General features: G+C 43.9%; 1 protein-coding gene across 7 annotated transcripts in view; it reads left to right on the top strand.

Annotated features, from left to right (window-relative positions):
- The first annotated feature begins 2,033 nt into the window (after window positions 1-2,033).
- Window positions 2,034-15,000, top strand: part of kazna (kazrin, periplakin interacting protein a) — a 27,877-nt gene continuing 14,910 nt past the window's right edge. For 2 of the 7 annotated variants that reach the window (XM_035522012.2, XM_035522009.2), the window contains exons 1-3: window positions 2,034-2,451; window positions 8,963-9,037; window positions 14,622-14,813. In XM_035522012.2, coding sequence (XP_035377905.2) covers window positions 2,295-2,451; window positions 8,963-9,037; window positions 14,622-14,813 — 424 coding nt within the window. In that variant the 5' untranslated portion in view covers window positions 2,034-2,294. Of the gene's footprint in view, window positions 2,452-3,563; window positions 3,662-6,281; window positions 6,446-8,962; window positions 9,038-11,127; window positions 11,317-12,192; window positions 12,322-13,757; window positions 13,893-14,621; window positions 14,814-15,000 lie in introns of those variants that run through there. The other 5 variants (XM_081707656.1, XM_081707658.1, XM_081707657.1 and 2 more) reach the window with 5 other exon arrangements.

Here is a 15,000-nt window from a genome sequence, read left to right as displayed (position 1 = left end):
GTGACACCCAGTGACACTCCCCCCCCGACACACACACACGCTTCTCTTTGCTTCTCTCTTTCCTCGAGATCTAATTCTTTGGTTCTAATTCTTGAATGAGACAGAACAGATCATTATCCCTGTCGTGAAGTTTAATATTCCTTCATTCATCTTGATCAGTATATTTTCTTTCTGTGATCCAGTTCTGTAGCTAAAGCACAATTACATTTGAGGGAGTCTGATAATGATCAGATTTTCTGGGTAGAAGTAGAGCACAGAGTGTCTGATAATGATCTGTTCCCGTGGCCGGGAATGTTAGTGCTAACAAACTAGATGGATTGTTTGAAATCTGGTTATGAAAGCTAATGGAATGAAAGCAATAACATAATACAATAAACTGATAATATTATGTTAATGTAAAATTGATCTTTATTTTAAAACCAAGCAAGCTCATCATTAATGGGCCTTTCATGTGTTATTAGAGTGACAAGAAATCTTCTGGGTGGCAGGCACATTCCATGAGTGCTGGAGTCAGTCAGTCTCAGGCATTTTTCAGAAATGATTGCTGAAGGTGGAGGAGGCCTGTAAATAGAGCCTTTCATCCACTGACAAATAAAATTCTATCGGACAGCATTAATTATGATAACGAATTAAAGGCTTTGTTTTACAATGTTCCAACTAATGGACATTATCCGCCCTCTCTCTTTCTCAACCTCTCTCTCTCTCTCTCTCTCTCTCTCTCTCTCTCTCTCTCACACACACACACACACACACACACACACACACACACCTACACACACACACTCACAGAAACATTCACTCCCCTGGTCACACTTGGCTGTGTTTCCATTTAGCCTTCAATGATAACTCACCCTCTTCAGCGGATAAATATTAAATTAGAATAAACGACTCTGCTTTGTGCAACGTTCCACTGACAGTTTTTCTGAGTCATGCTCTCTCTTATGTTGAATATGACACTTAAACATACAGATAATACACAGACAAGCACAAACACTAAAAGCAACCTATGCACAGATACTTACACATGATAGATATTTCACCAACACAATACACATCCGTCCAAGCTAAGTGTTATAAATTTGGGTTGAAATAAGATTCAGTGTAACTCCAGCAGCAGATTTGAACGATTCAGGGTGATTTATGAGTTGATCATGTAATATGTGATTGCTAAAATGTTTATAGACCTCGGGTGTGTACTCTTCTCCATTCAACCAAGGTTAGGGTCATGAAACGGCATGTCCAGAACGCAGAAGTAAGCAAATCACACTGTCCTTACAGTATATCGGCCTGGTGCACCAGCATATGGATTACTTCCATGTACACAAAAAAGCACTTCTGTAAGTTTGCTCTGGACAAGAGATGCACAGGTTTTGATGCACTATGGTTATTAGAGGAGAGAGAAATGGGACTGGAAATAGAAAGACTATGTTGAAGAGGTTACTTCACATCTGAAATACAGTCCATATATAAGCTTCTCTCTCTCTCTCTCTCTCTCTCTCTGTGTGTGTGTGTGTGTGTGTGTGTGTGTGTGTGTGTTGGGGGGTGTATCAGTAGAGGGGTTTTTATTATTATTAAAGCACAGACAGAAATATTTGCTACATTTTTTAAAATCAATATTTTTGCAGTAATACACAGTTCAGGAGTAAAGCTCATAAAGACAGCGCTGCATAGAATGTGCACGTCCACCCTTTTCTCACTCCAAATTCATTGTATTCAAAACTTGTATTTATGTCAGGACATTGTGGCTGCCTCAGTATTTTAATGTTTCCTCGTGTCTTTGTAAGAACAGTCATTAAATGGAATGAAGATGTGTGTGTGCGTGTGCGTGTGCGTGTGTAGGAGATAATGTAGATTCATGATTCTATTAATTCGGTCTAATAAAGCGTTGTAGTTAAAACGACTGTTTTGCTGCAATGTAAAAAAATAAGTTGTATATTCTATGTTTACGATGATGTTCTTCCCTCCCCAGCACATGGTACGGTCCAGTTAAAGACACGTTCGTCATCTTTCAGTGTGGTGCTTTTCCGCGAGAGCGCAGCAACGCAAAAGAAGACGCGTAGCACGCGCTTCCTAATAGACGCCTGCTGCAAACTCTCGCTCGCGCTCTACTGACGCCTGCATGCCGACAAAACCTACGGACAGTTTTAATCGCGTGAAGCGAACGTCGGCAAAATTTCGTTAGGATCTGTAGGCTGTAAAAACAGCGAAAAGCAAACAAGGGCTTTGCCTAGTTTTTCGGCGAACTGCATGTCACGGTGTTTGGATTCTCATTTCAGGCGAGGATCCTGAAAACGATGGATGACAACAAGCGTCTCGCGCAGCGCGTCGACGGGACGACTCCGTGCGCGAGTCGGGAACTGCCGAACCTGCGCGCGGAGCATGGCGAGCTGAGCGAGGCGGCAGCACGGGACGCCGGCACGGTGGAGCGGCGTCCACGCCACGGCCGCCACGGTAAGGCTGCACCTGAGCCTCCTTCGCACCTGCGCCGGTAGAGGTCGTTCACGCGGTCGTTCCCTCCATGCGCTGCACGCTTTCGTAGGTCCTTACAAGCTTCTGAATGCCCTCAGAAAATTGGAACGTTTGAAGTCGCGGGTTGCAGAACTTCGTTTTTAAAGAAACTTTTTAATTCCAAGGTTAACAATGATTTTGAGGCGGTTGAGGTTAGGTTTTCCTTACATTATCGCTTAAGTTAATTTTGAGGAGTCATACTCCCAGAGTAACTGCTTGTCAAGAGGATGGAAGGGTAAGATACAAACGCTTCCTTCAGAAATGGATAAACCCTGTCTTGCAAAAAAGGTCATTTGTATGGAAAAGAAAATTAAGAGACACACTGGTTACATTTGCCGCATTTCTAAGGGTCTTTTTTGTAGCGCCCAAAACACACACACACACACACACTTTCTCTGTCAGTGGGGTGACTGATTTTGCCATGGGAACCTTTGGCTGCCTGTGACGGAAAGGACAGTGTATGTGGAAGAGATGGAGGGATGAAGAGCGAGACAGCAGGAGGAAGAGCGAGACAGCAGGAGGAAGAGCGAGACAGCAGGAGGAAGAGCGAGACAGACTGACAGACAGGCAGCCTCAATGAGAAATGGCAACAGATGTCATGCATCTGCATTTTAAAAAACTGAAGTCTAAAAGTGTGTGTGTGTGTGTGTGTGTGGTGGTGGGGGGGGGGTCTGTATTATTATACAAAGCTGTCACCGAAGGCCCGTTTGCCTGCTACAGCAAGTTAGGTCTTAAAGCTTTTGTCCTTTTGAGAAGATCATGGATGTTCTCTGCTTTTCTTGCTGTATCCTATGTTAAAACAAGGCTGTAGTGTTGTTGATAATACAGGAGGACAAAACAGTAAGTCATGAGAGTAAGCAAAATAAACAACAATAAGTAAACAAATCATGACAGTTCAGTCATCCTTCCATCATGCAGCTGGGTGCCCAGGAGCCACAGACGTTGCTTCACTCGCCGCATGATGCAAATTCTAGCCATCGTTTTGCTTGTGCGCTTGCGTACGTCTCTACATCACCTGTTGGACTTAAATTTGAATCTCCACTTTTTATTTCAAGGTTTGTTCATTCAAGGTGGGGGCTTGTCCTCATGCTAAAGGAAGCATGTGTACTTTACCTTTTCACTCGGAAAAGCAGGAGAATATGCAGCATATCAAGTATGAAACCTGTCAATACTTCATTAATAGTATGTGTGCATGTCTTACTGTTTGCATGCTATTTGCTTTTGGTGATATACGTATTAGCCTGCCACAGGTAGTAATGAAGAATCTAAATGTAATGACTAGTTTCAAAAATCAGCTAGTACTTATGAAATGAAAAATTTATGTTAATATAAGTTCTGCAGAGTGCTTGTACACACTTGAGGAGACATCAGATTACATCTCTAGGGATAGTATAGAGAATTTAGAGGCATATTCCTCTTTCTCTCTCTCTCTGCTTTGATAACGGACATCATTGAGTAAATGATGAGGTCTGTGTTCTCCTGTGTAATGTGGGTAAGTTGTTTTAACTCTTTGTATAGGTGCTAGGTTCTGATGTTTGATCAAATCATTGTGGATATTCTTTCCTTCCTGCCATTTTGTGTGTGTGTGATTGCTTGTTTTTAGGTTTATTATTTAGAAGTCTTTTCAAAAAGTGTCTTGGGTTATAAAAAACCTTTAAATATGTTTAACATTTGTGCACTGATCCATCTTGTGCAATACTTTTTTTTTTTTGTGCTGTGTTGTTCATTTTTGCCATGGTTTACATTATTGAGTTTTTTTGTGGTTCTCATTAACCACATTATCTGGGATTAGTTAGCCACATTATCTGGGATTAGTTAATGAGAATTTATTTCCTGTTGATGTGTGTTTGTCAAGAATGCGTTGAAATATCATGACTGATGGTGATGATAAGAGTGCAGAGATTGTTTGTGGTCAATGTGTTCAGGTCAAAATAACGTATGCTGTCATAGGGTGTGTATTTGAATGCATGTGTGTTAAACACAGATGTGGCGAGGGAGTTAATATCTATTTACAGTTTGGCATCAGAATGGCTAGATGGAGTTACAAGTGAGAGAGGGAGAGCGCGCGCGTGTGTGTGTAGAGGGGCAGCAAAAAGGCAGTATGATGTTACAGCCAAAGCTAGACAGGCCTGATTTGCCTTATGGTTAGAGGACTGTTTTTGCTACACAGGTTAAACTGTTTTTTGGGCAAGATGATTTTACAGCACGGAATCACTTTTAGCCCTGGAATACATTACTCTGACAAACCAGCTCTTTCATTATTAAAACCGAAGTAGTTTGTCTGTTATGACATTATTTCTCTCCAGTGAGTTCAATATATTATCCGGCCTGTTACCTGCATGTGCGATTCCCTGCCTGTAAAAACCTCATATTACCCCATTACTCACTAGCAGACATTACTGGTACCATTCTACAGGCGGCTCTTTTGTATGTCAAAAACTGTAGGATCTCAAATGCAGTGTGGTGTGTTGTCCCCAAAGCAGCTGAGGGACAGACTAAGGGCTGTGCTGGCTGAGGTGACCCTGGTGAACAGTAGAGGCGGGGCCTCCTGCAGCAAAGCCCAGCCCACCTCGGACAGTGTGTCCGCCTCCCCATCTTGCCGAGGCTGGGTGTTAAACACAGCACTGGAACCCCAGTTACATGCGAGTGCTAGAAGGAAATGAGGTGACCTCTCTGTTACTGTGAGGAGGGGCAGGGTTGATGTGAGAGAGAGCGAGAGATGGAACAGTTAATTACCTTTCCACTCTTATTAAAGCACTTTGCCTGAGTTCTTCTGACCCCCAGTAAAGTATTTTATTTCTTTCATCTCTGAGCTATCGGCTGTGAAGGAAAGAGTGCTGCTATCCGGCTAATCAGTTCAAGGAGTGATGCGCCGTTTGTTTGCTTGTATATGCTTTAATTTGACATTTTTCCGGCCCAGTATGTTGTTGCAACTGTGACCGTAACTTTGGATTAGATAAAGAGAAAACGAAATGTGCAAACGATTCAGAGTTTTAGCTGATTATTTTACACAATATCCAGTGTCGCAGAGGTAAGAGGCCAGGGGAATTGCACTCTGTGCTGCAACCACAGAACCTTAAAACCTTAATAATAATAGTAATAAAAATGATTTAGTAATTTAGTTTAGTAATTCCAGCCAATTCCTCCTAAATGAACCTGCAGTTAGCATTAGTTTCAGCCTAATCCTCTCAGCATTATCGAAACCATGGCCACTAAAGCAATGTGATGAGAGAATTACAGAACGGAGGCCTTTGACTATAGACTGTTCTGAATTCTAGTGCCGAAAGCCGCCATATGTGTCGGCTGTTCTGGAGTATAAGCACTGAGGTTTGTCTCAGGTCGAGCTTTTGCGTCCTCACTTTGAAATGTCACTCTGATGCATCACACCCCTTTCTGCTCTCATCCCCATGCAAGAGACACAGCTTGTTATCCAACCATCAAAGCCCCGTTTATACCTTGGTGTGAATGAGGATATGGGTGGGTGTGGGGGAGGGAGTATAACAGTGAGAGGGCGTAAAGTGAGAGTGAGAGAAACTGCTTGGTGGGTGGGTGTGTGTGTGTGTGTGTGTGTGTGTGTGTGTGTGAGAGAGAGAGATGGGAAAGCAAGAGACTGCAAGGGGGAGTGAGATGGAGAAGGAGAGAGGGAGGGGGAGAGAGAGAGAGAGGGAGGGGGAGAGAGAGAGAGAGAGATGGGTAGTGCAGGAATGCTGGTATCTGTTTCAGGATTCATTTGAAATTAGCACAGCTTTTTATAGACACCTGTACTTAGTGACAGCAGAACCTGTGCGTGTGTAGTTCCCAAAGCGCGTCGTGTGTGCGCGCATGTCTGTGCGTGCATATCAGGATGGCAGCACTTAATCCAACGCTGTGTGTGTGCTGATCTGTTCAGTGGTGCTACGGAGCTTCTCTCCAGGTCATACAGGATATTATTATCCAGGTAGGCTGCTGCGTGCATGGCAGTGTGTTTGACACAGCACACTGACTGACTGATTTGTTTGTGCATGTACTTTTGATAAGCAATCTTATGAAAAGCTGGTGCTGCTTCCCACACTTCAACTAGGGTTGCATCATACCTAAAATACACAGTGAGATGGATCACAGCTGCTCTACATACAAACGCATACAATGCACGCAGACACAGACAACCACACGCTCAGAAATGTGCTCACATTTTCTCTTTGCTCTTTCTGTTCACCCCTCACTCCTTCTCTGAATTCATTTGAGCACTCTGTTCTGCAGCCTGCAGCAGGTTTCTATAACCCTGTATATGACATATGAGTGGGGTCACTGGAGGTTACTGTGGTAACACTTTACTGAAGGGCACTGCTCAGAAGGCTACATGATACCTACATAGCTCTTCATTACAACACACATAAACATTTATAAATGCCTATTCCAACAAATGTCAACTGTAATAATCTGCTTTTGTCAACTCTGAAGTCAAGTTAACGGAACTGTGTCAAGTGACGCAGGTTTCTGCTGACGTTAGGATTCGTCATTATACCGGGGTGGGGAGTGACGCCGTACGTTATAACATCTGACTTTTGCAGCTCAGTGGTTTTTTTTGCCCGGGTGACGTAATGTCAGGGTGACATGCTGACGATACGACGCAGTTTCATATCAAGTGAGGCTGCTAGTGAAATTGAACAGAAATGACTTCAGAAAGATGCTCTGCAGTGTCTCCAGTGCTGTTGTGGAAATGACATGAAAAATTGCTGTGTGACCGGTATTTTAGTGAAATTTTGAAACTGCAAATGTTTACCATGAAATGACAGACTTCTGTGCATTTCACTTGGCCATTTACATAAACTGTAACAGATGGGCTACAATCAGTAACTGTAAACTTACAAATTCTCAGTAAGTAATTTTGTAAATATGTGGTGCCTGTAAAAAAAAAAAAAAACCTTTCCGCAATTGTATTGTATCGTGTGAAAGTTTAAAAATGTGTAACACTAAACTTTATTAAAGAGAAGATAGGCTGCTGCAGTTCACTTTGACTTTGACAGTTGTCTTAAATAAGTTAAATTAGTTCCATTTGGCTGTTAACCTTCTTTACATTAATTTTCATGAATCCTGGTGCATTGTCATGACACAGTAATGACAGAGTTATTGTAATGGTTGAATGTAATAAGGACACTCGAGGATTAGGATTGGGGAAAGACGGAGGCAAGACGTAATCCAAAACAGGCAGTAGCCAGAGGTGATGCAGAGGCTGAACAAACACGCAGGGTTTTCCAAATCAAAGTCAGTTACAGGTGCGAGTTGAAACCAGAGGAACAGTAAACATACAACGTGTAGACAGGACATCCAGCGTATCATAATCCGGCGTGGTGGAGTAGGCAAGCATAACAGTTATGTATATTTTCATTAGCCCTTAAGTGACTTGACTGAGCTATACATTTTACGGAGTGACAATTAAAAGTAAAATGCATAGCATAAAATTAATGATGTGTGGCAGAAGTGTTTAAAAGTCTTAAAGTGTTTTATTAACATCACAGGGAAAAGAACCTCTACTAGCTTGGCAGTGATGAAGTCTGTAGTGTTTACATAGGATGTCTTGCTGCTGTGTGGAAAATTTGCAGTAATGACACTGCATGATATTGACATCATGTCTTGAGAATGAAAAAAAAAAAAAAAAAAGATTACCATGTTAGACACTCAATGGCAAGAGTTACCAACTAGTGTATGGTACATACAAAGCCTAAGAACGACTAGCTTGGTGACTAACGTTAACTTGGCTAACTAGCTAACAAAGAGGAGTCACACATGTTTGTGTATTTTTGAAGTCACTTGTCATGCAGGGCTCACGTAGGTATCATGTAGCCTTCTATACAGTGCCCTTCGGTAAAGTGTTACTGTTTTTCGGTCTTTGTATATCTGTGGTAGGGTTGTTGAGCAGTTCCAGTTACAGCTCACAGGAGAAGGGCAGAGATGTTAAAACAGCCTTCACCAATAGCTCCTGGAACCACCCAGAAACCCTTTCAATGATGAAATACCCAACACAATTATGCAATTATGCAGATCGCGTAACATCTTTACTTTGGCTGTAATTGAAGATAAATGGAACACATTGTGTTGGGGTGTGTCTGTGTGTGTGGGGTGTGTGTGTGGTAAGTCTGGTCAGAGACTGTCATTTTAATCATTGCAGCTGCATTGAGTGTGTGTGTGTGTGTGTGTGTGTGTGTGTGTGTGTGTGTGTGTGTGGTGATTGGTCATTTCTACTGATCGTGACACACTAGCCTCCCGCCCACCTCTTAATGCTTCTGGAGTCAAAGCTGACAAAGAAATGAGCTGCTGCTTCCGCCCTACAGCTGGTACAGGCTCACCCTGCACTGCAGTAATTACTGTTTTTGAGGATACGGGCCATGATGTATTGATTGTGTGTATCTGACACATTCTCTCTCTCTCTCTCTCGCTCTCCTCTCTCCTCTCTTTCTGTATATGTGTGTCTCAGATTCCCTCAGGCAGAGAGGCCCTGAGGTCAGCAGCTTGGCAGACCTCAGCACCCAAGACACATCCCTGGATAAAGGTAACTACTATATTTTAGACAAATACACACACACACACACACACACACACACACAAGCACGGGCACTCCTGCCTCACACAGCGATTACAGGGATGAACTGAAAGTGGCATAGATTGTTGCCGTAAGGGTCGCTGTTCTTTTAGTGTGCGCGCGTCACCGTTCCCAGAAGCTGCTCCACTGAGCACAGAGTGATGCTTTAACTGAGAGATGAGCGCCTCGTTGAGTTTTGCCGGAGTGTTCAGATTAACTGTGTTGAGAATCTCTGTAGACGTGACAGAACACTGAAAGGAAAAAGGAGGCGAAGTGTGGTGAGACACGAGTGGCTGTAGAGGTGCTTGCTGCAGGTCTGGTGATTTGTCCCACTGCTAACTCAGTGACTCGCAAGAGACATTTTTAGACTCGCGTAGTCTCTCTCTGTCTTTGTGTCCCTCTGTGTGAAAAAATAAAGAACACACAGAACATTAAGTAAAGAAGCAGGGCTGTCTCATATTAAAATGCACATGCACCAATTACTTTTTATTTAGAAACAACTGTGCATCTGTGGCACGGTTAGTGTTAGTCATCTTCTAGTTCCTTCATCGAGGCCAGTTCCTGAGTCCTGGCTGGATAGGCTTGGATGGAGAAGCTCTCAATTTAGCAGTTAGTCGTGTGTGTGTGTGTGTGTGTGTGTGTGTGTGTGTTTTACAGGTCTAGGGCTTATATTAGGAATATTAAGATTAGATTTATTTGTGTTCGTAGAACAGACAGAGAATTTAAGGAGAAAAAGAAAACAGGCTTGGCTAGCCAGAGGACCACATGCTGAGGAGAAACAGACCTGAGACTTTGGGTTCACCAACTATACTGTTTATCTTCACACCATTTACTTTTAGAGCATTTAGCTGACAAGTTTATCCAAAGCAACTTACGATTATGACTGAATACAACTTGAGCAATTAAGGGTTATGGGCCTTGCTCAGGGGCCCAACAGTGGCAACTTGGCAGTGGTGGGGCTTGAACTGGCAATCTTCTGATTACTAATCAAGTACCTTAACCACTGAGAATTAGAACATCTGGCAGATTCCCACTTATCTAGTGCAGCTTAAAGCCCATGCTGCATGTAGTGCAATGTATGGGTGCACCTGTCTTACCTGCACTTCCGTTAGCACAATACCAAAACATTACACAAATACATACGTGTGTCACCCATCTGAGCTGCCATTGGTCCCCTGAAGTAGATAAACAAATTGATTTCCTCAGGCAACTCTAAAATTCGCTGCAACAGGAGTGACAGACGAGATAGAAAAAGAAAACTCACCCAAGGGAACATTGTTTGCTGTAACTGTGTGTGGGTGTGAAATCTACAGCAACACTGTGCCAACATACTGCCGTGTGTGTGTTACTGCTGTTACGTAGGTCCTGCTTCTGAATCATATCTGGTTAGCAGTGGCCCTGTGGTCTGAATGTGGCTGGTGATAGACAAGGTCCGCTGAGCTGCCTGACAAAGCTGGCTTCTGCTCGGACAGGCTTCGCTTTCTAACTACACAGCTACAAAATCAATCTCCGACATGAGTGTCCAGTAAGGGTAATTAAAACGTAGGAGTTTCTAATAAAGTGACTGGTGAATATGTATATTAGACTTTCTCATGGCTGAGGATCATGACAGCATTTAAAATAATCTTTTATCTTATGTTGTACCACTAATTCTTGATTTTGTTGTATCTTGTGTATGTATTTTCATGGTTTATTTTAATAACAAAAAAACAACAACAAACAAGCAACAATTAAATCCACAAAAACAGCATAAATTTGCTAAAGGTTTTAAGAGAGATTTTGTTTATATGTGCGTATATAGATATTGATGAGTACTGGGGTGGAAGACAGGTGTTGCAGTGAGTGTGAAATGGTGGAGACAGAGAGAGAATGCTTACACCTGCTTGAAATCCTGCACCATGGACACAGCTCCTCCCCCTCTCTCACCTGTGTAAGTGTGTGTGTGTGTGTGTGTGTGTGTGTGTGTGTGCGCGCACTAGGGGCGGTACTAGGCATTATGAGATTTCCAGAGTGTCCCTCCCAGAGAGAGTGAACAGGGGGAGGGGTCAGGTAATGCTAGCTGACTGTCTCTCTCTCTCTCACTATGGAGACCATAGTCAAACCAAAGCGTTAAGAGTTTTCATTCCTGTTCCGTGTTGGACGTTGTGGAGCTGAATGGCATTTTGGTTATAGCTGTACATGGAGTGTGTGGAGCCAGGAACAGGGGAGGGCAAACAGGATGAACTCAGACACAGAGGAGGGCAAAACCAGTGAGTAGCTGCTGTTGAGTGTTCTTCCTGAGAGAACAGAAATGTTCAGTGGTAAAGGTTAGGTATGAGAGGGGCTTCAAGACCTGCGTGACTGGTTTTCCTCTGTGTGGGGTGTGTGTGTGTGTGTGTTTTGTCATTAAGTGTGTGGCAAAGGGTGGAGGAGGTTCTTGAATCCTCTGAGACATGACGACCGTTAGGATCTTTGGACCTGTTTACTTTCAAACTGGGGTTCCAGGAACAAAGAAATCAGAGTGCGATTACATTCAAAAGCAGCCCTGTTTACATTCAAACTAAGAGAGCAAGGATAAAGAGCAGAGATACACAGTCGACCTGCACACGCAGGCAGTCATAATAAACCAGACTGACTTTGGTGGGCACTCTCATTTGAAATGTATCTCAGGAACTAAAGCTTTTGAAAATGAAGGAGGATTTGTATACATCTTCAGTGCGAGCTCAACTTGTTCATTGCTTGCAAACAGGTCTGTTTTCTTTCAGAGTTCTCCCCTCCGGGCCTCTCATTGGCCTTGGCCCTTTGTATCGTCAATTCTTTTGACCTTTCAACCTCCTCTGCTAGTTCTGCTCCTTTTCTTTTTTTACTTTTGAAATGCTGAAATCAGTTGGAACTGCTGAAAAAACGTAAAGTCGGACAGCTCTGGCAAAAAGGAAAAAGCATTGGGCAGAAATAATATTGGTCTTCTGAAATCAAGGTGTCCTGCGAAAATCAAACTACACTGACGAACCCTGTAAGGTGTCTGAAAAGGCCATCAGACTTTGTGGTGGCGTCACTCAGCGAATTATTTTTATTAGTCCTCTTTATGGAATCTGTGTTCATCCTCTTCAGATAACATCCAACTTCATCAATAAATGATGTTCGCGAAAGCTCATGGAATTTATGTACTCCGCCATTAATGATGCCGCAACTGGCCAACTGGTGTTCTGCTGCGCCCACTCTGCTTTGAGTACGCCATTATCTCCTGGATGCGCGACTGCATTAGCTATTAAGAGGTGCGTTATGCATAATGGCATTTGAATGTTTAATCGCTGTACACCTTTTGCAGAAGTGACTGGAAAACCTCGTTTTCTTCCTTGTCTTGTTCTTGCACCCTTGTCGTTGGCGTGGTCGTGCTGTCTCCTGCTCTGTTCACTATGAGTACACCCTTTCACATAGCCACCAAAATTCCATTCGGGGATCAATAAAGTGCCCGTCTGTCTGCATCTCTGCCTGTGTCCATCTATCTGCCTATCCATGTCTCTATATCTGTCTGTCTGTTCCTCAGTCAGTCTCTGCGTCTGGCTATTTCCCTGCGTATCTACATTTTGTTTTTCAGTCCTCTGGGATTTTATTTATTTTTTTCTCCCTGTTAGTGCTGCGCAAAGACTGAGTTGCCGAGTAACTCCACCATTAACCAATAAGGCACTGCTTCTGCAGGCGCTGTATTAGCTCAGACCAGCTCGCTGTGCGTGTCCCGGGGAACAGGCCATGCTCAGCTCCTCCCTGCTGATGGGTCACCATGGCCACCGGTCTGACTGCCTGCTATGTCGCGCGAAGGGAAGGCATGCAATTAGCGCTTTTCCTCCAGCCTGCCAAGCTGCCCTGTTCAGGCTCTCCGGCCCACGGCACTGCAAGGGGTCATGCGAAGCCTGGCCGTGCACTTTGGAGGAAGGAGAAAGATGCCCTTCCCTCCTGATCATGGCTTCACCTTCAGCAAGCACAAGGTGGATGAAAGCAGGCCATCTGCCTTTAGTAGAGGAAGCAGGATGAGCAATGTATCCCCTCAGCTACCACAGTTTTCTAGTGAGGATTGGAGTGACGTGCAGATTGACTCATAATTCAAAACTGATTGAGTCTTAATTCATATGTCTCGTGGTTGGCTTGGCAGTGAATGTGTGAAAGTCTCACCTTACAGGTGCTTTATTTGCTGGATGGAGTAACCAAATTATGTAATAAACTCAGCATCTGGAATTCATGCTGTGATTCATGCTGAGATTCAGGCTGTTCATACCTGCAGTACGCGATGACACGCAACAGAAGTGAAACCCCAGTGGGTGTCTGGGTGACCGAGCCGAGTGCCGCGTTTGGTGTGAGCTGTTATGCTGTAAACAGGGCCAGAGCTGTCTTATAGTCAAAATACTGACATCATAATCCTCAGATTGCACTCAGCACATGATGGCTTTACAGCTCAGTAAAGTGTGTGTGTGTGTGTGTGTGTGTGTGTGTGTGTGTGTGTGTGTGTGTGTGTGTGTGTGTGTGTGTCAGAGAATAGTTTAATGTTCTAGATTAAAGCTTCTGTGATGTCATGAGCAAAGAGCACCTCTTTAAAGCTCTAACATATAAACGAACGCGCGCGCACACACACACACACGATGTAAAGTGCACAAGGTAAGATTCTGTCTTCTTTTGAGCAGCATGGAAGGCTGTCAGAACTCCAACGCTGATCTGATTTATTTTGTGTCTTCATTTTTGCATTCGTCAGTGACATCCTGCCAAGGCTTCATAATAACATTTCCAACATCACACACCTTCCTAAAGGATTTGAACCATCATGAATTGATGTTGTATATAGCCAGCTGCTGCGGTAAGGCACATTCTTCCTCATTTACAATGGAGTCTCACAGGCTCAGGATTCAAGGTGAAGCTGTTATTTCCAACCCATTCATATGTCATAGCGTATTTTATGCTTTTAAGGTGTGCTTTGATCCTCATGTTTGAGCCCTGTTTGGTCCTTGGCCTCTCATTGTTTCTACCTGCCTACACTGATGGATTTGTTTGCTTTGCACACATTCGTGGATAAAGGACCGTCTTGCCTGGAGTGAGGTTGCAGTTCCTCTGTACTGAAACGTTTGTTTAAATGCATACTGACTGCTTAGGGCAGTCAGGCAAGGACTTAATATATGCGCATATTTCGGCTGCCAGCAGATTGAAGCAATTTGCATTAAGTAGCTAACTTCGCTAATCATTAATCCTAATCGCTGTCTCTTTCATCTCTAAATGTTGTTGAAATAGTCGTTTCTAAACCATAAACACACACACACTTAGGCTCCTGACCTAAAACCGATATACACACTACATACTGCTACTGTTCCTGTTCCAGCACATATGCAGTTATAAATAAGGCTATCATAATCCTACCATAAGGCCACATCTACAGTGGACCCCATCGTACCTTGCTTTCCTTCAGTTCCTGGTACTAATTGTGGGTGCAGAAACGTAAAGCTAACTGGGACTGTTGGGATTGTTTTCTTATAGAGTTCTTTGTTTTTTCTCTCTGCCTCTCTCTACCCCCCCATCCCCCACCCTGCGGCAGCACTGCTGCGTGAGGAGGTGCTGGCTCTCCAGGAGGAGGTGTTTGAGCTGAAGCGGATGAAGGAGATGCTGAACAAGGAGCTGGAGGAGAGTGGAGGAAGCTGCTCCGCCGAGCTCCTGTCTGCCGCCGAGCTCAGAATGCAACTCTCCCAGAGGGAGCAGGAGCTGCACCGTGCCAACGAGGCCCTGCAGGGTGAGGTCCCCCCCTCCGGCTGCCCCGAACCAGCCCGCCCCCATCACCCCAAACTACCACCGATCTGGTGTCATGACCTTCGACCTCCCATTCCCAAGGTTGAATCCTTCACCCCTGTCTCTTACGCCTAGCTCCAACAGCACAGGGTTCGTCTTCGTTAGCCCTGAGCATAAGCTTCATGCTAATT

This window comes from Electrophorus electricus, chromosome 25 (assembly GCF_041902795.1).
Source record: "Electrophorus electricus isolate QZ-2024a chromosome 25, ASM4190279v1, whole genome shotgun sequence".
NCBI lineage: Eukaryota > Metazoa > Chordata > Actinopteri > Gymnotiformes > Gymnotidae > Electrophorus > Electrophorus electricus.
The sequence above is the reverse complement of the archived record's forward strand: the minus strand, read 5'-3'. Positions and strand labels throughout refer to the sequence as shown.